We start from the raw sequence: 23270 nt of genomic DNA, 5'->3' as shown, positions 1-23270 counted from the left end.
TGCACTAGGGCTGGGCCATATCATACCTTTCACAGTAATACCGGTATAATGTTGGGCAACGATAAGAAAATGAAATATCGCGATAGAATATGGGTAAAATGCACATGCGCAGTGCCTTTGTTTTCATACGCTCATGGCGGCGACGGAGAATGAGAAGGGCGAAAGCGGATCGTTGAATGAAACAGATGAACCAGAATTGGTTTGTAAAAATGCTGCAACTTCAGTGGTGTGGAACTGGTTTAGCTTTCGTCCGTCAGATACACAACAAAGCACATTTTTTGGTAGCGCATGCTAGCGGGCCGTCGTTATTACCGTGTTTTTTGGAAAATACGGCACATTTAAAATCAATCCTTTGATTTTTCTGAAAATCGACAGGGCCCCTTATAATTCCGTGTGCCTTTATGTAGGAATTCTGGTTGTGTTTACTGACCTCGAAATGATTTTATGTACACGGCGCTCGAAAATCTGTCAAATGTTTTGGTACGACTTTGCTAAGCTACGAAGCTGCACCGCTTGATGGATTGTCGGAGTTTTCCGGCTATCGTAAGCAGGAGGCCTCTGCTCTCGCCTCCTTCCCCTAACCCCCAATTGGTCGCAGATGGCTGCCCCTCCCTAAGCTTGATTCTGGTGGAGGTTTCTTCCTGTTTAAAGGGGAGTTTGTCTTTCCCACTGTCGCCAAGTGCTTGCTAGGGGGTTGTCTGGTTATTGGGGTTTTCTCTGTATTATTGTAAGGTCTTTACCTTACAGTATTAAGCCCCTGGAGGCTCCTGTTGTCGTTGTGATTTGGTGCTATATAAATAAAACTTAACTGAGTGCTTTTGAGATGTGTAAAATGTCAGTTTTAGTTTTAGTTTCACCTCCATGGGAAACCACAAGTTGCAGAAATAACTCTTGAGTAAGTCGACTAAAGGGCATAAGACTGCCTGCAAAAGCATGACCATGTCTGGCTGTTGTAGCGAGCGTGACCCACATGACCACGAGTAACTTCAGGCTATTAAGGTCATTAGCAGGCGATATCCCAAGAAGACACAGACATGTATACACACACACAGTGTATTAGGCCTTAATACACCAGGCTTGTAAAGCTCCTCACCTTTAACTAAGGCATACAATAATAAACCATTTCAGCCATTGTAATTTTGTTTTATGTGCATATGTGTGTTTGTGCATCTCTCTGCTGCTCTGTTGTTTGGTTTTATGTCAGCAGCAGGCTCTCTCCCCTGGCTGGTGTGTTCACGGTGACTTATGATTAGGTAAAGGTGGGCCGAGGTGTCTTTGTGTTTGTACATAGCCGAGCAAATGACTCATGAGGGCTGTTTGTGTGTATACCCACAGTAACAGTCGCAGCGATCAGACCTTGAGCTAAAGCCCCTTCCTCCTCCTCCTCCACTTCTTCCTCCTCCTCCTTCTGTCCTCTCTTTTCATCTTTTCGTCCTCCTATTTAAGCTGCTGTGGTTGAGGCTGCTCCTGGACCAGAGAAAGAGAACCTTTTAAAAAGGAAATAAGTAAACAGGAGGTAGCCTGAAGAACACTCCGGTGAAAGGAGGCAAAGAATAGCATGGGAACACGCAATGTGCGCTTGAATAGGAGCTTGCCTTGAGACTCAATGCTGCGTCATTCGCTGACATTTTTCTGACTGAAAATGTCAGTTTCTGGGGTTGTATCCAAATGTGCCTCTATTTTCTTTTCCAGCAGGCACTATTGATTTATTTATTTATTTATTGATTGTGTTGTATTATAGGTAATCAACAGCCTGGTTGAGCTGACTATAGGGACCGTCTGAGCTGATCCACCGAGCATGCTGTGAGTGGATTCGGGTGGTTACTGCGAGAACAGATTCTAGCGTGACAGGTGTCTAGGCAAGTGGAGGGAAGTGTTTATTAACCTGCCACTCAGCAGGTTTCCATTCACCCCTTGGAGGGGCGCGGGGATAAACCCACCAGTCACGTTTGTAATTTCCACTCACATGTGCCCATGTGGCCTGTTTCTTGTCTTTAATTCACCGCTAGACTTGCTGCCTCAGTGCCAGTCTAATTGTCATTTGTTTGATTACGTCTTTGCCTTGTCTTATTTCCTCTTAGACACGAGGAGTGATGTGTAGTCTAGTCTGTTAGTGCGGCTCTCCACTGAAGTGTTTAGACTTTTATGAAGTTTGTGCTTCAATCTAATGAGCTTCAAACGAGTCCCCTTTATGCGGGCTCAGAGGAGTTACCCACTGTAGCAAATTATAATTCCTAACACGCTGTTTAAAGGCCTTTGAATGTTCTTCATAATGGCAGGTCTGATCAATTTGTTGCTTGTGCAGGGATCGGCTGCTGAGGATTGATGAAATAAGAGTTTTTACAGTATTTGCAATAAGAAAGAAGTGATTCAATCTTTAGGCATAACAAACAAATGGGCAGTTAATAAGAAAAGCAGGTTGGTAGCTAAGGCTGCCACTCCTGAGCTCTTAGAAAAGAAAGTTGGACTAGTCCTGAGTCTGACAACAAGTCATTATGGTAGAAAGCTTGACGGCTGTCCAGCCATTCACAAAGCAAAGTCTTGACAGGAGTCCAGTCAGATAAACTCTGCGTCATGTTGTTGTATGGCAGGCATTCGGTCAAGCTGATTAGGTCTCGGGAGGATTAAATCCAGAACGACTACTACCCATCACAGCCATGTTTATTGTATATTCTGGGGGTCTGTGCTCAGCTGCAAAAACTGATCGTGGTTTCCACCGACAATAAGGGATTTTTTTTTTTCTTTTTAAATATTTATTTTTAAGAGGCTTTCCTTAGGGATGCACCAGTATGTTTTTTTTTTTTTTCTAGCTCTAATATGATAACGATAGCTTAGCTTCAGGTGTCTGCCAAAAAGAACAACTAAAATGTAATATAATAATCAATAAATCCAAATATATCAGTTTACTTAATTAATATTGATAAGATGCAGGTGAAGAGCTGAGCATATTGAGACGTTGCAAAACAGGTGCACTAAAAGCTTTGGGTGAGAGCGACAGAATGTCTTTGATGTTAACTGACACAGTTTGTGCACGCCACAATGTTAATGTTAGACTGTTAGTGGTTGTGGTTACATACTTTCAGACCTTTCATTATCTCGTAACAATAACAGTTTTATTTATATAACAGATTTCATTAGATGAAAACTAAATGTGCTTAACATAGAAAATGAAAAAAACTTTAAAAAACTGCGTAGGTTTACGTTGCTTTAAGGCAGTGAAAACAGCAAAACGGAATAAAACAAAACAGCAAAACTTATTAATTGTAGGCCTGTGTGGTTTTGAGTCTGTTTTTGAATGTAAACACAGACGTAATTGATCCCGAGTGAGCAGGTTGGTTGTTCCAGAGAACAGGACCACATTAACTGAAAGCACCTTCAGCAAACTTGGATATGATTCTGGGTATAGTTAAAGATCTGAACCTGATGACCTGAGAGGTCTGACTGGGTTGTAGGCAATCATAAGGTTGTTTACCGTGCTGATAAGAAATGTTAGTGTAGCCATAAAAAAACCCTGTTTGTTAAAGGACAGTTGATCCAGCTGTCTACTTGATTACAGGAGTAATTGAAGCTGTTGAGGTAAATGGTAAATGGCCTGTATTTGTATAGCGCTTTACTAGTCCCTAAGGACCCCAAAGCGCTTTACATATCCAGTCACACACACATTCACACACTGGTGATGGCAGCTACATTGTAGCCACAGCCGCCCTGGGGCGCACTGACAGAGGCGAGGCTGCCGGACACCGGCGCCACCGGGCCCTCTGACCACCACCAGTAGGCAACAGGTGAAGTGTCTTGCCCAAGGACACAACGACCAAGACTGTCGGAGCCGGGGCTCGAACCGGCAACCTTCTGATTATAAGACAAACTGCCAACTCTTGAGCCAGGATTGCCCACATGTCTCCATGTGTCTCACTAAACGTGTCATCATCATCCATAGGTTTCATTTTTTTATAAGTCAGCTACATATGTGCTAAAGTTAGCTGCAGGTCCTAATTTAGCTTTCAGCCGATCTGATACAGTACACTCTTCAGCTTTTGACATATTTTGTTTTTGAGTAGGTGTACTGATTATTTTAGTGTGAATCAGTACTCGTTAGTACCAACATAACTCGTTGATAGTACAGAGTGTGGTACCCATTCATAGTGTTGTCATGTTTCTGTTGTCCTGTTAGGATTTAAAGTAGACACATGCTGTTGCTTACACTAGTTAACAATGCGGAGCTACAGTGGGCTAAAAGTTTGGGATAGTATAATTTTGGACTTGGACAATCTTTGCACCATTTTTAACTGTTTACCATTCGTTTTGATATCTGTCCCTTACATTCACTTGTTAGGCTGCGGTAGGCTAGATCCTTGTTCGCAGCCAGCAGGCCAAACAGCCTTTTCTGGAAGAAACACTGAGTGCGTGATAGTTGCAGTGAGTCACAGCTAGAGCCTGGCCAGGATAACAGTCAGTTGATAATATTGAAGCACATGTAGCCAAGTAACGTGTTCATCTGAAGTTGCCAGTTAGATTGTGAAATGCATTGCTGGAAAACTAATAAAAATCAACCCACGATTCTTTCTTTTCAGCGACATTTATATTCGTGCACTCATTAAATGCCTGTGTCGGCACTGGTCTCAAGAATTCGCGATCTGCCGGACTGTGCTCGCTACAGTTGGTCAAATCACCTTTAGTTAGCGCTTCTCTGTCACGCGCCATAAAGGAACAGGAAGCTAGAAACAACATAAAGCTGAAAGAAATGTGTTGGTTTTGCTAATTGAGATCAAAACACTACAATAACACAACATTTTATATTTTTATTAATATTTCTATTTTCTGTCTATTAGTCATTTCATACACGGACCAGTTTAGAAACCATGAGTCCTGATCACATACTTCTGGAGGGCACTATTGATGTGAAACAGCAGCCTTGACAGCACTGTGATGTGTTTGCCAGAAACAGTTTAGCACCTGTTGTGCTTTGAAGCTGGTTCCTGTTAAACTATCATGACCTGTTTCGCACATTGCTGGTAGATGACTTTGTAAATCCTGTCTGTATTTCGTTACTTTCATAAGGGTCAAGTTTACTGCAGTGGATGATGACTCAAACAGCCCCCAGTCTTCATTAGATGTCAACCCTTGACACGAAAACGCAACCATTAAGCCTTTAACAGCCTCCCACAGTCCCTCTCGACCAGCACCACCTTTCCAGCTATTGATGTGAATTAAATCTGCTGTTTGCTGGAGGAGTGACAGGATACGGTGGCCCCATATTCCTGTGTAGACTAAAAAGAGGAGGAAAATCCAAACACTGGCAAATTTGGAGCCTGAACATGCAGTCCAAGACTGTAGTATGTGTTGGTATGTGAGAAAATGGATCAAGCACCGCCTTACAGGAAGAGAAGCGTGACACGTTACATTTCTTAGATTTAAGATTAAGGTTTTATGTTACAATCAGTGAATATTTTTTAACTAATAATTGAATCCCTTCCTCTGTATGTGCATCAAATTAATTCAGTAAAATATAAACCAAACTATTCTGTAAACAATAATCTGTATATAACGATGAAGAAAAACATGTTTACATGAACTGCAGTGGGTCTGTGAGTTTTGTAAACAACAGGGGAGTAAAGACATTGTTTTCCTCTCAGTGTTAATGACTCGTCCTTTACTGCCTGTTCAGCAGCCCGTGTATTTTGCGCCCGCAGGGTTGCCGTCCGCCATGTTAAGGTAAAGCCCAGGTGTGCGGTGTTGACCATGCTAAAGCGCCTGGACAAGATCCGCTTCCGAGGCCCCAGGACGAGAGACGAATTCCCGGATCTGGCCGAGTCGCCACCTGCCTCCGACAACGAATGTAGCGACGACATGCAGCTGAAGCCGAGAGCAGCTCTGCGTGACACAGAGGACGTCCTGCGAGAACCCGTGAGTGCTCATCATTTTGTTTTCTTCTTTTGTGTTTGTTTGGTTTTTTTGTCCTGTGATGGAAAGGTAAACACACATGGGAGGATTTAGGGTTTTGTTTTTTTTTGTTTTTTGGGGTTGTTTTGTGACTCATCCATTAGTCCTTCTAAAAAGGGTGTGATGCTAAATCACTGAAGTTGGTGTTTCCTCAACAGAAAAAAGGGGGGAGACAAGCAGGGGATTTTGCTTTACCTTTATCATGCTGGTTTGAATTTCTTCTCCAGTTTAAGGAGCGCTGCAGCTGAAAAACAAAACCATGTTGCTCTTTTTAAAAGTCCCCTTCTTTCTGCTTATCTGAAGAGGAATGAAAAAGGGAGGGCTCATCATGAAAAGAAAAATGGAGGAGATGGCGGCAGTGAGGTTTTTCTAATAGTGGACATAAGATATAGATAGCCATCAGCATGAGTCAAGAGCCTAAATACTGGAAGCATTTGTGAGAAGTAGAGAATGAAAAATGGTGGGAGAGAAAAGATTTAAGCGGGGAAAGTGATGGAGGAGGCGAGAGGACAGGAAGTTGGCCTCAGAAGATTGGACTCCAAGATGTCTAGAGGGGAGGGCATGGACAAGATCCAGAGGAAACTGTAAGAAGACTAAACTTTGTGACAAAATAAAAAAAAAACACCATGTTTTCTGATATTTCTTCCCCCCACGCTGGATGCTGTTCTGAAATCTGAAGCTTTCTTCTGCCCTCAGTGGTTGCTTGTGGGGCTCGCACACAAGAATTTCACTCGCATGTGCTGTGCCAGTGTGCCTGCACATGTGATGTGACAATAAAAAGTGATTTGATTTGATTTGATTTGATTTGACTAAAAACGGCATTGTCGTCATTGCCGTGCACACTGATAGATAATTAAATGCACCAGATTAGTCACTTGATCGTATCATTTCCTGAATAAATGCTCAGGAGATCTCTGTCCCCTTTCATTGTTTTTTTTTTTTTTTCTGTCTTCTTCTGTGTCTCTGTTCAGAGAGAGAGTTTAGGTAACTGTTGCTCATGAGGCCTTTCTTTGAGTTTTCCTGCACAAACTTGCACAAATCAAATGAGTGATCTAGCCGTGAATTCCCTTTTGAGCATACTTTATAGGCATGTGCAACGTGTCTGTATTTTCATGTGTTTGTTTTCACATGTGCACCTGTGCTAGGATATAATTTTTCTGTCTCTGGTGTTTGCCTGTGTGCATTCCAGCCCACTGAGAAGGCATCACCCACATTACAACACTGATGACTCACACTCTGAAGCCCTAAAATAGACCAAGCTTGCTCTCATCCCTGCTGGGATGCACACATGAGGCATGCACTTTCTCCCACATTCCCTTGTGTATCTTATAGCCTAAACGGCATGGTGGATATCTCACCTTTAGTCCACAGTACCCTTAAGAGGTCCTTATTGTCACACTGGAGCCCACCCTGGTGGCACAACTGATGTGTGCTTTTTGCCCTTCAGGATTGGGTCATATGGCCTAAGTGGAAACCTAATTTCATTGCCTCATCTGTTTAAAAAGAGCGTGCCCTTGGGTTGCTGAATATATACACCGATACTTCTTGACAAACTAGCTTGTGTCATCCATATTAAATAGGCAGGATGTCATTGGGCAGATGGCGCTCAGTCATTGAACAGACGAGCGCGTGCGACCTCACCGGCCTCACTTTACCTGCTGGATCAGGCAGCTTGATCACCGCAAATGTTGGACTTTCAGTGTAGCCATTATCTATTGTAATGGTCTCTTTCACCCAAGGCAATGACCAAAATGTAATGTTAATATTCAAATGTGAAAAACTAGACCTGAATTATGTATTCCTGCCATTACGTAGCACATTTTCTCTCATTCTGAAGCAGGATATTGTGGTTATAAAGAAATAACCAAACTAATGAAGCATTGCTTCTGCCGCCAGCCATGCGGAGCATTAATCACCTAAAAAGGACTGACTATAACAAGTCACCCCATGAATTAAAACGAGCTCTACAAATTGAATCAATTGTACTGACTTAAAATACTAAAAGTACCCAATAGGAATAATGTAAAAATCAAATTATAAATGTATTTATTAAGCACATTAAATGACCAAAGTGCTGAAAAAAGGCACAGTGGATAAAATAAACAAGTGAATAGATTTGAAATAAGTAAAGTACATGCTAGCAGGTGCTAAAAGTGTACAGTTGTAGTTGAAAAAGGCACAGGAGACACAGTGTGCAACTCGGTGTCAGAGGCCAATGAAGAAAAATGAGTTTTGTGGGTAGTTTTAGGACAAAATAGAAGGAGCAGGTTTGACAAAGAGGGCAAATGTGTCCTGGAGAAAACGCGGGACCATCCGAGCAGCTAAGTGTCAGCTGATTGGATCTCCATTTGTAGACATCAATATATTCAAATGTCTCCATTTCCTCCAGCTGCATGTGTGCATTTTAATTAGATGCATTTGTTCCTTTTAAGTTTTACATATTGTCATGCATTTAAAATACTTGACCAGCTGTTAGCGCTGAACAGCTTCGAACCTGCCATTCAATGCCAAAGCATATACTCACTAGACATGAGTACTTGAGCCTGTAATGATACCATCAGGATTTAAACTCAAGACTCTTATTTCTCTCTGTTTTTCATATTAAGGTCCAAAGATCAGTTTTGTAATGGCAGAAAAATCCAAAAGAGTTGAGCTCTGGGTTACAGTCATCCTTTTGAAATGTCAACAGTAGCCAAACCTGATTTATATACTTTGTAAACACTGCAGAATACAACTGAGTGGGTTTAAATTTGTCATGTATGAGGAGCTGTGAGCACCCTTTAAGATGTTGCTGTGGCAAGCCGTGTCTTTTCTTAGTATACCTTTTAAGATGTATATTTTTAATCAGTTTTATTGGATTTTAAAGTGACTTTTCAAGCAACACCTCAGATACCTGAGACATTTTTTAGAAATCACATGGTTAACAGCAAATCTGCTTGGGAAGGGGGGAGGGTGGGTAGTTTCACTGGTAGAGAAACAAAAGTGAAAGTGAGAAGAGGCACAAATAATACTTGTGTGGCTTTACAGCTGCATGTTCGTTAACAAGGGCTGCTATACTTGCATGTGCCTGCTATTGTCTATTGTGGGTTTTGTTGTGTTTTTTTTTTTTTTTTTTTTGCTGCTGCCAAATACATTTGTTAATTGTTTATCATTAGACTTGACAGATCAAAAAGTACCACCAGCGGCCCGCTTGACCGCTGCTGTGTCAGACACAAAAAAGGTCTCTATTGATGTGCTCAGAAGCAGAGCAAAGCTTTGAAGTCTTCCTCTCTTATTATCACCTTCATCTGCGAGGCTCTCTTGTAGCCTCCTGAGAGAGTTAAAAATCAGGAGTAGAGTGAAGTCGGCACGTGAGATCCCAGGAGCTGCTCTCTTCTCAAATGACTCTGAATCGGGGAGGACTGGACATTTTCAGGGCGACTTGTCCCGTTACCTGAGCACTCCAGCGCAGGAGCCCAGCCCCTACATTAAAGCGCTAAGAGTAGTCTGCCTCTGTAATCTCTCCTCTGTACAAGAAAACTGTTGCTAACCAGGACATCTCTGCATTTGTCTTGTTCTGATGATATTCTCCTAGAGGCTTGAAGAAAATGGAAACGGAGGTGCTGTCAGACAGGAAGTGTTTGCATCGGCAGAGTTTAGCAGAGTAAGTCAGTCATAACTTGACATTTTAACCTGACTTGATTTAGACTTTCAAGTTTTTCCTCTTTAAGGTTGGCCACAAACCCAACTTCTAGTCACGAGCAGGCATAAAGTCTGTACAGCAGGTATCACTAAAATAAATGGATCGAGTTATATATCGATTTTTAAAAGCCGGCCTTCAAACAGGAAGGGCTGAAAGAGATATCGAGGAAGTGATTGAGAGGTTTCAGTTTGTGCAGGATTTTGAAGGAGCTGTCAATTTATGTTGGGCTTCTAGCCAACAGCTGGCAGCATCATCTCTTTCCAGGCTTTAAACAAGTAAAAGCAGCTGAATACTCCCCAAAAACATTATTATTATGTATACTTTTTAGGAGCTGACTACTGTTTGTTTCCCCCCCCCCCCCATTTTTCCACACCTCACTTTCTTAAAAAAAAATAAAAAAAAAATACTGTGATCAGAACAATTACATATTTATATCCTGGTGTTTGTGGATGGAAGCGGCCGGTATAATCATGAAGCCTATAAAATAAGTGAAGTGAGAAATGGCTAACGTGAAGCAGAGAGGTGCAGAAACTACTGAGAGTTGTGGTTCAATAAACGGGACTGTCTGTGAAGAGCTAAAGAGCTCCAGGATGAAGTGGGTTAAATCTGCTCCTTGACTCGGATCATCCACACAGTTATCCAGTCACAGACAAAAAAGGTGCAAATCATGGAGACGCGCAGAAACCAGTTTCTTGAATCTTGCAGGACTGCACAATGGCAGCACATTTTTAAAACTCAGAGGTTTATGAAGGTGCTTTATATTGTAAGGTAAGAATCCTACAGTAATACTGCAAAAACCCACAAAATTAGAACAATGAGTAAAGGACAGTGGGAAGGAAAAACTCCCTTTTAACAGGAAGAAACCTCTGGCAGAACCGGGCTCGGGCAGGGCCAGCGGACTTGACTGGCAAAGGTGTGATGACTAAGCAGCAATAAGAAAAATTCAATTTTAGTCAGTTGAAGCTGATCACTATTCATAGCAGAAATCACTCAACAGTTGGATTTAAAATTAAAAATATGGGTGGAGTAAATGAGTTCAACAACATCTCTTAGCTTCTGTTTTATACCAGACAGACTGGATTAATATTGCATTTCAAATAGATTCCAGGGCGTGACCTTATGCAGTCTTTTGCTGAGGTTGCAGATAAATGGTTGAAGGCTGAGTGGGTGTGATGCAAAGTACAAGTTGATATTTATATAGCAGCCCTGTTGCTTGGAGAATTTCATTAGATGGAGGTGTTTCCTGTGATTTGCATACTTGTCACAGTTATATCTGTTCAGTTTTCTCAGCGTGCATTCTCAGAAGAGATTGAGAGTTTCTCTTTTTTTCCAAACGGAGGGTTTCCTAAACTCACATCACATGCTCAATAAAAGGAGAGAGGGGGAACACAATAATTAATTAGCCGATATTTGTCCAGGGTGACGTCAGCGTTTGACCTACTTTTGATAACCAGGACATTATGAGTGTGAGCGGGTGCCTGCTTAAAGCATCAGAGGCGTGTTTAAGTGATGCGTCCTCGTAGGACATAAAACAAAGCCGCCAAAATCCAAACTAAAGAGAATCGTTGCTCGCAATGCAGCAAAAAAACATCTGTTTGCCCCTCTGTCCTCTCCTCGCATTTCCTCCTCATCTTTCTTTCATGCCTCTTTTTTTGGCTCTCTTTCATCCTGCTGTCTTCATTTACTTCTCTGCCCTCTTTCACTTTCTCTCTTTCACTCAGCATCCCTCTTCTTCTTCGTGACACACTTCCAGGAGAGCCTCTCATTTGTTTTCTTTGAAGTGCTTCTGTATTCAGGGACGCGCTATCCATCGCGGCGTCGCTGTCTCACCAGCCTTCGGTGTCGTTAGACTTTGGCTCTCTCCCAAAGCACTTTTTTTTTTTTTTTTAGGTCAGCATCAGTTTTGTGCTATTGCGCTCTCGTCCTCTGTCTCCATTGCTTGAGATGTTGCAGTCTGTCTATGCAGGCACATGCAAGCCTCACTGGTTGCTGTCAGGGAGAAGCTGCTGCAGTGTGTGTGCGTTAGTGTATGCGTCTGTTGTGTGGCGAGAGTCTCTTAAAGGACCCCCGCTATAGTCGAGCAGCGATGCTCAACCTGCAGTGCTCATCATGCACTAGCACAGCCGTCTCTCTCATCCTGTCCTCCTCCTTCATCACCCGCTCTCCCCTTTTTTTCCCTTACCCTTCTCATCCCGCTCCCTTCTCTCTCTCACACACAGTCATCAACTCTCAGTCGTTGCCATACATTTCGTCCACCTACTCTCCCTGTGTGTCAGGGTTGTATCCCTCAGTCATTGCTGTTTGAGTCATCAGTGTTGCTGTAGTCAGAAGAGGTGGGGGGGTTCTCCTCTTTTTCGCCTTCCTCCTGCTATCTCGCTCCTGCTGGACTCGAACCAGGAGAGGAAACATTGGTGTGAGTCACTGCACCAAGCTAATCTGTGTGTATTAGATCATATGGGATCTCCCTGCTTGTGCTCTCGTGTGGATTTTGTGTCGCATGCATGGAAATAAGAATTCAAATCTGATTTTCTTTGTTGTTTCTCTGTTTTTGTTTGTGTTTGCCTGCGTGCCTGTGTATGTATGCATGAATGAATGTGTGTGTCTGTGTGCACAGGCTGGTTCGGGGTCTCCCACTATGGCTGCAGCCATACAGGACTTCCAGAGGTCAGAGTCAGAGCGGCTCAACGAAGTCAAGGGTCATTTGGAAATTGCCTTATTGGAGAAACATTTCCTACGTGAGTATGCACACACTGCACTTTTCTGGGCATTTATTTTCCAACTAAATATAATTGCTTAAGCTGCTTTTATTTACTGAAACTTTATTTGTGCTGCTTGCACTTAAAGCTGAGAAAAATCCAGTTTTTGAGGTGCCAGTGTAGGTATCAGCCAATCAAATATGTTTATTCAAATGCTCCAGTCTGCCTGTTAAGCCAAAAAAATCTCATGCATTTATTCAGAAAGAGCAAAGTGCCTGTCTGTTATAGTTCAGCATCAAAATGGAGAAGTTGATCACTGAAGTGGCTAATCAGCCTGTTCTAAATGAACGCATTTCCTAACAGGCAGCTAACTTGGCTGATAACTTTTAATTGAAGCTCAGCTACCTTGCTTTGTGATGGTCGGTTACTGTTGCTATGGTAGTCGCACCAGCAAAAATAGCCACACAAACATCCGTAACACCCACCATCGAGCACCGGAGCAGCATATCTGAGTCCTGCCTCAGATTTTCTGAATTACCCAGAACTAGCGATGCAGCAGTTCAGTCGTTTCACTTCAGGTCTTATTTGATCTTATTTGTGCTTGTTAAGCATCTTTACTGTCGTTTACCGCCACACTAGTTTCTTCTTATTTGCTCTGCGTGTACCTTTTCACGTGAGGAGTGGATCTAACGATGAGAATGTTACTAGAGTTGACTCTGACTAAATAAAAGCGTCCCGATGACACAGAGAGGAGGACAAAGCAGCATCAGAGGAGGAACTTTTCATTCGTGTCATCTCATTTAAACCACAGTCTGTGGTTAGGTGACAGACTAGCGTGGAGCAGCTGGTGCACTGCTGCTGACACGTGGCACACGCAGACCAACAAAAAGTGGCTAAAGACACCAGCACCTTCGATTTGCCCGTTGTCAGCGATAGTTGATGTAGCTTTTTGAGTGACAATTTGGCCGATTGGGTCCAAATGTCGGATCTGTCCCATCCCATTCCCATTGTTTTATAGAAAACTTCATATTTGGTGAGACGATTGCAGCTGTAAGAGAACAAGTGAAAATGTCTGTTGCATTGTGTTGCACTGGTGATTTGGTGTTGTAGAGATATCGCCTCATGAATTCATCAGTTTCTTATCTAAATGGCCTTTTTTGTTTGTTTTTGGTGTGTTTGTACGGCAAATGTAGCAGGCAGCCTCTTATGCTGAAGAGATGGTTTTTGGTGTAAAGAGTCTAAGAACTCGTGCTGGCACTTAGTGATGTCTTATCATGCAACTCGACACAGAAATGTGCTAGTCGTGTTGTAGGAGAGATTTTAGAAGTGATACATGTTTCTTATTAAGAAGAATCACACATGTTGTAAGTTCTTGCAAAGTGACAAACGTAATCTGTGTCATCTTGTGATCTCACTGAATTTGCGGTTTAACTGTCTGAGACTGCAGTCGGCTTGGTTTTATCCATTGCTCGCGGTTGTTGTGCACAACATTGTTATGTTGGGCTGCCAATCTGTTAGATTCAAGAAATGCTAATGAGTTGCTCAATTTAGAAGCTGAAATAGAAGCTCCTATCTGATAAGCAGTACTTGGTTTTACCAGAGGCTGTATCAGAATTTGGTGCCATGGTGACAGAGGCCACACCCATTGTCTCATACCCAAATGGAACAGATGATTGCTTTATCAGTGTTTTGTGTGATTGCCTGATATACATGGCTTTTTGTCTGTGTCTGTTTTCATTTTGTCCTTTCTGCTGCCTCATTGGAGACTGAAAATGATCAGGTCCAGCAAGGTCAGTTTTGTTGGAACATTTCCCTCGGGGGGGTTTGAGAAGAGGTCTAAACAGGGTACTTTCCAATCCTGCAAACGCATGGTTTATCCAGAGGACATCTCCCAGTTGTTGTCTCAGACACTGAAAGCAATGTAATGCTTGTATGTTAGTTTTTTTTTTTTTTTTTTTTTTTTAAACAGTATTACAGTAGATCGTCATCAGTGTTGTCAATGACAGAAAATACTCAAATTTTGCTATCATTAATGTGAAAGAAGTGATGAAATACTCAAATCCAGGCATTCTGTCATGTCCTCATCGGGTTAGCTTAGCTCTCTGTAAGGAAGCCTTTCTCCAGTTTCTCAAAAGCAAGTTGAAGGGGAAACGAATACGAACACAACACTGAACAAACTAGTGTGACTGTGTAATCTATGCTAGAATTGACAGTAACAAAGGCAGTATCATCTTGTTTTGGTAGCTGTATGTTAGCAACCCTGAAATTACACTGGAAACATGATGGAACAAGCAGCTGCTGCACTAGTGTTAATCAATTGTCCATGCTACACCAGAGAGGCAGCCTGGGAGGAGACATTACAAAGTGCTAGTGAACCCAGTAACCCTGGAAAGCGTTTTATGTTTTTGGACCTTATATAAACTCGCTCGATGTGTTTTCAAAAAGATTTCAATCCTTCCATCCATCGGTTTTCTTCACTGCTTATACAGTTCAGGGTCATGGGAGGATAGAAATTATTGTAGCTATCAAAGGATAGATGGCCATTGAAACTCACATTCACATTGTTGATTTTTAGCTCATACATCTGTCTGACCATGTGCCTGTTCACAATTCACAAGAATCACTGATATCAGCCTAAAGGCAAGACCAAGAGTCAAAAAACTACTTGTCACATACTATTTTTTTTTTAATATGTGCAATAAAATGATTGATAATGTGCTTTATAAGGGTTATAATTATAGCTACTTGAAGCAGATTTTCAATAATTAATCAATTAATCTGTGGATTTTTGTTTTGTAAAGACAAGCGCCATTTTAGTTTTAGTGTTTCAACTGACTGCATGACATTTGCATTCAAAGTGTGCAGTCCTTCCTCTGTATGTGCAGTCTTTCCTGTGCTAGGTGCTGCAGCCCACCAAAATGTTGCACCCACCTGTAGGTCTACCTGTAGCCAGGACCTAATTTGTCCTTAATTAATCTTAACAAACTCCATTTGCTTATGAAAGTCATTATGACTTCCACACAGCATCCAATAACAAAACTGTGCTCAGTGTAGATTCAGGGTATCTTTGCAGTTGTCATCACTGATAAAAGTAGTGGGAAAGTAGCAGATTTTTCTGTAAACGTTTAGTGATTTATGAAGAGGCAGGGAAACGGGGGCAAAGCAGGTTAAGTCAGGGTGAGGGGACTGGACGGTGCTTTTCTGTTACAGGCTTGTCTAACCTGGTTGGTGTGCAGTTGCTGTACCTTTACAACAACCTTGTTGCCAGTGCTCTGTAATGGACTGTCAGGTCTCCGCCCGCCCTCTTTAACTTTTCTGTGTGTGTGTGTGTGTGTGTGTGTGTGTGTGTGTGTGTGAGAGAGAGAGAATACCTCAGGCTATGCCTTCTCTCATAATGCTGTGCCTAAGCTCAAAGGGCTGGACCCGTTGTCATACTGTCAGGATGCGAGCTAGTGAGCTATTTTTCATGGATATCTCTTACTTCCCTTTCCTTGCTCTCTCCCATCTTTAAAAACATCTTCTAAAGCTCTCATTGCTTTTTTCTTTCCTCTTCATCCTGCCGAGCTGCTCTTTGTGATTCTGCCCACCATTCCCTGCTCTCCAATTTCCGGATCAGCCTCAGTTCTTTTTTTTTTTTTTTTTTTTTTTTTTTTAAATTTGCTTTTAAACTTATTCTCTTCCTCTTATTCTTTTTTTGATTTTCCCTTTCTTTCTCCTTATCAGATCACTATGATGTTCCCACGTAATTCCAAAGCTGTGACAGCTCAGAACAGCCACTAATATGGGAGACACTTGACAAACCACTACGCACGTTTCTTTCAGTTTGTCTTCAGTTCCTCTTTCACTCTCAGGTTATTCATTTCTCTCACGCCTCTCAATCTCTCATTCCATCTTTGGCCGGTGTAATCGTACTTCTGGGAACACTGAAGCATGACAATCCATTAGCAAGTAATGGAGTCCTGCTCTCTGCCGTGCGCTCTTGTTATTTTGGCTTCCACTTCCACTACTCCTTTGCACTCTCCCCTTCTTCCCTGTGCTGTCGTCATACGATAAACTATGTAGCGCTGAGTTTATGGGACGGCTTGCACAATATAGCCTGCTGCACAAGTGGTTATTCATGATTTTTCTCAGTGCGTGTTAAGCACAGATGAACACAGATTTAAATGCTGACATACACGTTGTCATTAGTTAAAGCTAATAAGATTAGCAGGGTGAGACAAAAGACTCCTTGTAGTGAGACATTGTAGTTTAATGTGCTGTGTAATGGTTGTTTCTGGAACATAGGTGCTATAGAAAGACACTATGGTGTACTGTGAAGCGCCGGATTTTGGTCATTGACATGAAGTTCAGCTTATATTAAGAATATTCTTAATATTTGATGATACCATTACTATTTACAGCAGGTGCAGTTAAATACTTGGACATAGACACTGTACAGCCTGTTGCCTACAGTGCCTCCAGCCAATCCAGTGCAGCTACTTCCTCTTATTCCATTATTTCCAGTCAGATATGCAATACGTATCAAAAAGCACTGGGCTCCTTGCATATCTAGAGGAACTGCTCAGCCAGTCATGAAGCTCCTGATGCAGTTTATGTGCTGATGTTAATGCCAGAGGAGGTTTGGAACTTGACATTCAGCATCCCGTTTGCCACTGCATGGCTGAGATGCTGTGGTTGATATAACTTTGACTTTGCAATACTATCAGCAGCAGTTGGAAATGAGTACTTTGCATAAACTGTAACCCAGTCTCGACTGTTGGCTGCTGCCTTAGTGCCTTGAGGTGGTGGCCAGTGTGTCACGTGCTCGTCACTGTTTGTGGGTTAAAAAAAACAAACAAACCCCCAGATAAAAGAAGTTACTGACTGTCAGACAATAGCCAAAGGTTTTTAAGTGCATCTTTACACAAATGTGTTGCTGCTTTTACACTCTATATAGATGCTGGATTGGTATACTAAAGCACACCAGAAGGTTTCTGATAGCTTAAGTCGTATCTCTTATTTATAGATTCATTTATATGTAAATATTAGTTTATAGAGGTTGGCAGGAACTCTGAAGTGATATTCAGAGTGGATGGTGAGGAGTAACACTGCTTTACACTCTTTCCCTGTGAATCTTAAAGCCCCAGTCACACACAGGCCAAGAGACCAGTTTGTGACCTCTTGGCAACCACTAAAAGCCTATAATTTGCCAGGTGAGTGGCATCTGGGAATGTGCACATTTCTTTAGTGAGCACTGATGGATACTATGTAGCGAGGTTCAGTGACATTGTGGGAAAATGCCCACAATAAGTAAAACAGAGTGGAGCAAATGTGGAAAATTGTTGCTTAAAGTCACTTGTTTGTCAATCGTGGTTAAGAGGGCAATTTTATTGTTGAAAGGTCGCTGTTTGCTCACAGCAAGCACATTTTTGTGATGAGACCCACATGTAAAAATGTAAAATGTGAATAACATGTTAGCTTTTGGACTAATTTTAGCTTCCATTTCTGTCTTAAATTCAGTTTAGCTTCTTCGACTGCAGGGAAAGAAGAAAATAAGGAGCAGAGATTCAGACATCCTTTCAAACCTTGAAGTGTCTTGCTTTTGCGCCGACGTTGGCTCAGCATTTAACCCAAGAAATTATTTGCTCTCCTTGATTCTCTTTAGTATTCAGAGCTATCTGAGTGTGGGTGGTTTTTTTTTTTGTTTTTTCCCCCCCCCCCCCCTCTCTCTGTGATATCTTTCTCTTGCGTGCCAAAAATAAAACGGGAGCCCACGCTGTATACTAAAACAAACACACTGTTTAAGTAGATTGTCTCCTTCCTGTACAGGAGGCATGAGTTTCCATTCCAGATGCCGTGTGCGTGGATGGAATGGCCCATGCCTTTTCCCTCGGCATTTGTTGTGATTGGCCCGCGCTATTCTGAGGACACTAACTTGGTTAATTTGTAATCATGCTTCCGGACGTGAGATCACATTAAAAAAAAAAAAAAAGAAAAAAAAAGACCATAATGCGTGCACGCGAACACACACAAATACACTCTTACTCGTAACAGAGCGTCATCATGGCCTTTTGCTCTATTAACTCTGGTCTTTTCTTCAGTTCTCGTCTTTGTCTTCAGACAGATCCCAGTGTATTCCCTCTATCTCATGTAGTCCCGATTCATGCACACATACCTAACCGTAAGCTATCAGATTAGCTTTATGGGACAGTGCTGTTTTGTTGTTGTTTTTAAATAGATGTTTTCATCAGTTAAGCAGTGCTGCTCATAATTCACTGCCTCCAATTAGCTTTGTAGCCAGTAGCAATAAATGTTTCTGTTGTTTGCTGGTAAGTCAGGTTTCTATAGTTACTGAATGCTTGTGCTTTGAAGCTCTCAGCACAGTGTTAGCATGGGAGTGCATGTCCACCAGAGTGTTTTTTCTGCTTTGACCCAGCATCACATCCTACTTGTAGAAGTGCTGACAAACAGTGGAGGACATGTTGATACTGCTGCTCCCCTGTGTGTTTGTACCTGTTTATACCATAGTATGATTAAAAACCAGTGAAAAGTGAAAATTTGGGTAAATATTGTCTTAGTAGATGTCAGCAACAAAAGGCCTAAAGACCAGTTGACAACCACTAGTCACTAAGGACAAATGAGGTTTCCATGACCAGTTGCGGGTGATTGCTAGAGGTGTTGTCTTTAGGTGAAAATGGTCACAAACAGTCAGTACTGGACCAGAAGCCTCCTTGCAACTGCATATAGTTGGTATGGAAGATGACAACACTTGATTACTATTTGTGAAAGTGAAGAGTGGCACACAAACCAGAAATAAAGACTGTTCGCTTTCAAAGTTCTACTTTGCTGTATTCCATACAAACTATGGGTTACCTTAGCATTTTGCCAGTGGCTAAAGCAATTGGCAGCCTCCAACCTCCACTCTCCACCTGGTTGGCAAACAGATATTTGTTTTCCAAGCGATGAGCCACGGGGTCACCGACTAACCTGTAGGCCTGTGTAGCTGAGGCTTTAGGTTTAAGTGATTATTGGATGCTGTGTGTGTTCTTTTTTTGTGTATTTGATTTTTTATTTTTTAATGCTGCGTCTGTGACTCGCATCCAAGCGATATGACTGAAGCAAAATGACTGAATTTGGTGCACCTTTTACAAGAAACTGGGCATGGCCACGGAATCACTGGAAAAGTTGTCATGGATGTTGCCATGGACAATGCCTCCTCTGGGCTAAGCAGGAGAGGGATTGTCCTGCTTGTTTTAACCTGTACAGTGTAGGCCAGTGGTCCACAACCCCCGGGCCATCGACCAGTACTGGTCCGTGAGTTGTTTGGTACTGGGCCACGAGAGTTAAGGCTCGGGTGTGAGATTTATGATTTTCGGGGTTTCTTTTATCATTTTTTTTTTAAAATCATTTTTATCTTTAACTTGGTTTCCCTGGGTCTTTTCCTGTGTGTTATGAATAAATCTTCTTTTTTTGGGTACTGGTACTGGTTTTATTTTGTTGTATTTATCCCTGTTATCTTTAACGGCCGGTCAGTGAAAATGTTGTGGGACATAAACCGGTCCATGGTGCAAAAAAGGTTGGGGACCGCTGTTGTAGGCTGCATAGTTGATGGTATGGGTGGTGGATCAGTGCTCATGGCATTGGTGACGTCTGTGAAGGCACAATTATCCGTGAAAGAGACTGGTTTTAAAGCAAGCCATAGGCCGGGGGGGGCAATTGCCAAAAATTTGTGGTGTTTGTTGTGCCACTCCAATATTAGTGGCCCCCATATGGCCACCCCTATGAAAAACCTCTGGAAGCACCACTGGCCATAGGAATGCTTTGCTATAAGCAAGAGAATATCAAATAACATTTTCTTACAGTGGTATTTGTTTAAAAAAAAAAAAAGTCTAGAGATTGTCCACGAGGGATAAATTTATATTATGACCATGCTTTAAGATCACCGCATCTCTTTGATGGAGGATTCGCTTCGTGGAAAACTTTGTGTGTAGTGTCTGAACATGCTGCACACAAGGATGAGCACAAAGAGAACAATTTGTTTGAGTGATAACACTGTGAGAGTTCTGTGATTATCATGGGAATAGATGTGGAAGCAGAGGGGATATAACAGCTAGAGTCTGTCCTGTGGGTAAAAGAACTGAGCTGTACTGACCCTCCCACAAGTGATAAATGGTAGAGGTTAGTGCCAGTGGAAATCACCTCATGTCGTTATATGAGCCGGCTTAATTTCCTAGGCTTTCACTGCTTTCCTTTCTCTCATTCCTCTTGGTTCTGTCTCGCTATTATTCGTGTTCCTTTTTTTTTTTTTTAACTCATACCGGCCTCTCTTTGCCCTTATTTCCCCTTTTTGTTTTTCTCTTCTCCCTACTTTTTATTCTTGACTTGTTGATGTTTCTATTTTTTTTCCTACCAGATTTTACATCACAAAAGGCATCATTTGTACTTGGAGCTAATAAAAGAATGTCTGCTAGCCAAATGAATTACCCACACCAATGCGTGGATCTCTCTTCTGAAAACATTGGCCCTTGTTCTGGTAGGCTAAAGTACAGCTATATTCTCACATTGCACAGTTGTAGACAGGCCTTCCCTTAATTGGGGTCTATTGGTTTTACCACTGCTAGTTCCAACCAGTTGTAAAGGATTAGGGGTGGGTGCAAGAGAGAGAGAGAGCGACAGTGCAGTTATCCTGTGTGAGGTCGCGTATTGAAGGTCACCGCAGGGGAACAGGCCACGCTTTGAGCTCTGCAGTGACTGGCTGGTCGATACGGTGTCCTAGCTGCTGCCCTACTTCTAACTGGGCAGACACACACAGGCAGCTGAACAAGTGAGCACTAGTAGAATCAGAGAATTCAGACTATAAATGCTGGAATTTTCTCTGCAGTAAAACTATTGGAAGGGTTTCATGGAATAGCAAGTACATCCCAGCTGCGTCACAGGAAGTGTTGCTACTAGCAGACATTTAGAAATTAAAGAAAGTAAGGATCTATATATTGGCTAAATATGAATATAATACAAGCACATATTGCCCCCCTGAAATAATAGGAGTATATCAGCAAAGCAAATATTGTTTAAACAATTTCAACCTTTCACAGGTGGAAAAGAGCTGAAAACACAGTAAAGGAGGTCTTTACATTACAGTTCACATGTTGTAATGTGTGAAGTGCAGAAAAAAAAGTTGTCCTTAGTTGGCTGGATGGCTATGTGGTTTCCCACAGCGTCAGCACAGTGTATGGATCCACGTTTGATTTGGAACAAATTTTAAACTAGATCCCCTTCCTGATGTAACTCTCCTATTTATCGGGGCATGGGACCAGCACTAGGAGTACACTAGCTTTTGATTCCCCTGAGGCTGGATATGGGTCTCCTCCTGCTCTCGAATTGCTGATATCTTGCATCTAAAGTGACCGTTTTAACCACTAGATTATGGAGCCACTGTGAGAATTGAAATTCATCGGGAAGTCAAGCAGACATGCAAACAGTCACATCAGGACAGTGTTGTTTCACTCAAATCTAAGAAGTAATCTAGAAGGAGGGATTCTTGCAGAAATGGCGGGGCGCTCGAAAATGATGAATACGATCTGGCACAGAGCAGTTGAGACACATTTTTTCTAAACACCGGGTCTCTGTGGCTTTTAAACCCCAAAACACGCTGTGCCAAAAATTGGTCCACCCCAAGGATTGGGTCCCCTGACACAAACAGAGTAACATAGTGTACGCTGTTAAGTGCCGGGAGGATTGCCGGGATTTATACATCGGGGAAACCAAACAACCTCTGGCAAAGCGGATGGTACAACACAGAAGAGCTACCTCGTCAGGCCAGGACTCTGCAGTCTATTTACACCTACAGGCCAGTGGACACTCTTTCAATGATGAGGATGTAACATCCTGGACAGGGAGGAACGCTGGTTTGAGCGAGGAGTCAAGGAGGCCATTTACGTGAAAAGGGAAGGACCATCTCTGAATCGAGGAGGGGGCCTAAGGGTACATCTTTCACCATCTTACAATGCTGTGATTGCAGCCATTCCCCAACTGTCTGTGAATGGTATGCATGACCATTGATCAGTGGGCTTTGATCAGTGGTTGTTGATCAATGGTCATGAGAATTTGCATAATTAAGATTAAGGAACTGACCTCCCAGCCCATTATTCCTTCACTGGGCTGGTTTCAGTCATTATTCAAATGTACTGTTTATAAGATTGGGGGAAACTTGCAGTCAGCTGAGACTGAAGAAGTCACCTGGATGAGCGACGAAACATTTCTCCCACAAAACGCTACGTCCAGATGAACACAATCAACCCTTGGAGATCTGGCACAGTTCGGGTGAACTCTGGTGATCATTAGGTGATCATGTGTTGCCAGTTGTACTAAAATCTAAGCATTAATTTTTGTTCCACAATGAATCCTGTGAACTGTGGAGAGATGGACATCGAAAAGATAATCGGTTAGCTAGAAAACAAAACAGAGTGGTTCGGGGGTTGTGGTCAGTACAGGTTTTTCAGTGAGAAGGGAGATTTTTACTTTAACCTCCATTTAAATTCGTTTCTATTTCAATCAGGCTGAAGTCAGTCTAAAATTCTTATAGTTGAGCTTAGGTTATGCAACTGTTATGGGAATGCAATTTTCCAACTATAATAAATCCAAATGAATAGACACAGGGTCTGCAGCAGACCATAGAAAGTAGACCAGCAACCATTTTTCACAGAGAGGCCTTGGCTCAAGTCACTTTGCTATTCTTTAAGGGAAAAACATAGAAGAAGCAGTTCGAGCTCAGACAAGCTGTGAATAATTACAACCACTTTATTGGGCAGCATGTCTTTTGTCATGTCTCTCTCCCCTCAACCGCAACCAATCGTTTTCATATCAGTTCAGTTCAATTTTATTTATACATCACCAAATCAAAACAAGAGTCACCTCAAGGCGCTTTAGATTATTAGTTAAAGCAGTGGTTCCCAAACTTTTTGCTAGGCCCCCCT

At 42.2% G+C, this 23270-nt stretch overlaps 1 protein-coding gene across 9 annotated transcripts in view; it reads left to right on the top strand.

The window, feature by feature from the left end:
* gramd4a (GRAM domain containing 4a) overlaps positions 1-23270 on the top strand; it is a 48861-nt gene that overhangs the window by 3513 nt on the left and 22078 nt on the right. For 5 of the 9 annotated variants that reach the window (XM_085435980.1, XM_085435978.1, XM_085435979.1 and 2 more), the window contains exons 2-4: positions 5691-5904; positions 9515-9583; positions 12237-12357. In XM_085435980.1, the coding sequence (XP_085292106.1) occupies positions 5691-5904; positions 9515-9583; positions 12237-12357 (404 nt within the window). Of the gene's footprint in view, positions 1-5690; positions 5905-9514; positions 9584-11685; positions 12036-12236; positions 12358-23270 lie in introns of those variants that run through there. The other 4 variants (XM_085435983.1, XM_085435982.1, XM_085435981.1 and 1 more) reach the window with 2 other exon arrangements.

Source organism: Copadichromis virginalis, linkage group LG17 (assembly GCF_057382275.1).
Source record: "Copadichromis virginalis isolate Kocher_CV1m ecotype Utaka linkage group LG17, C_Virginalis_male_GT1.1, whole genome shotgun sequence".
Taxonomy (NCBI): domain Eukaryota; kingdom Metazoa; phylum Chordata; class Actinopteri; order Cichliformes; family Cichlidae; genus Copadichromis; species Copadichromis virginalis.
This window is presented reverse-complemented; position numbering and strand designations above follow the sequence as displayed.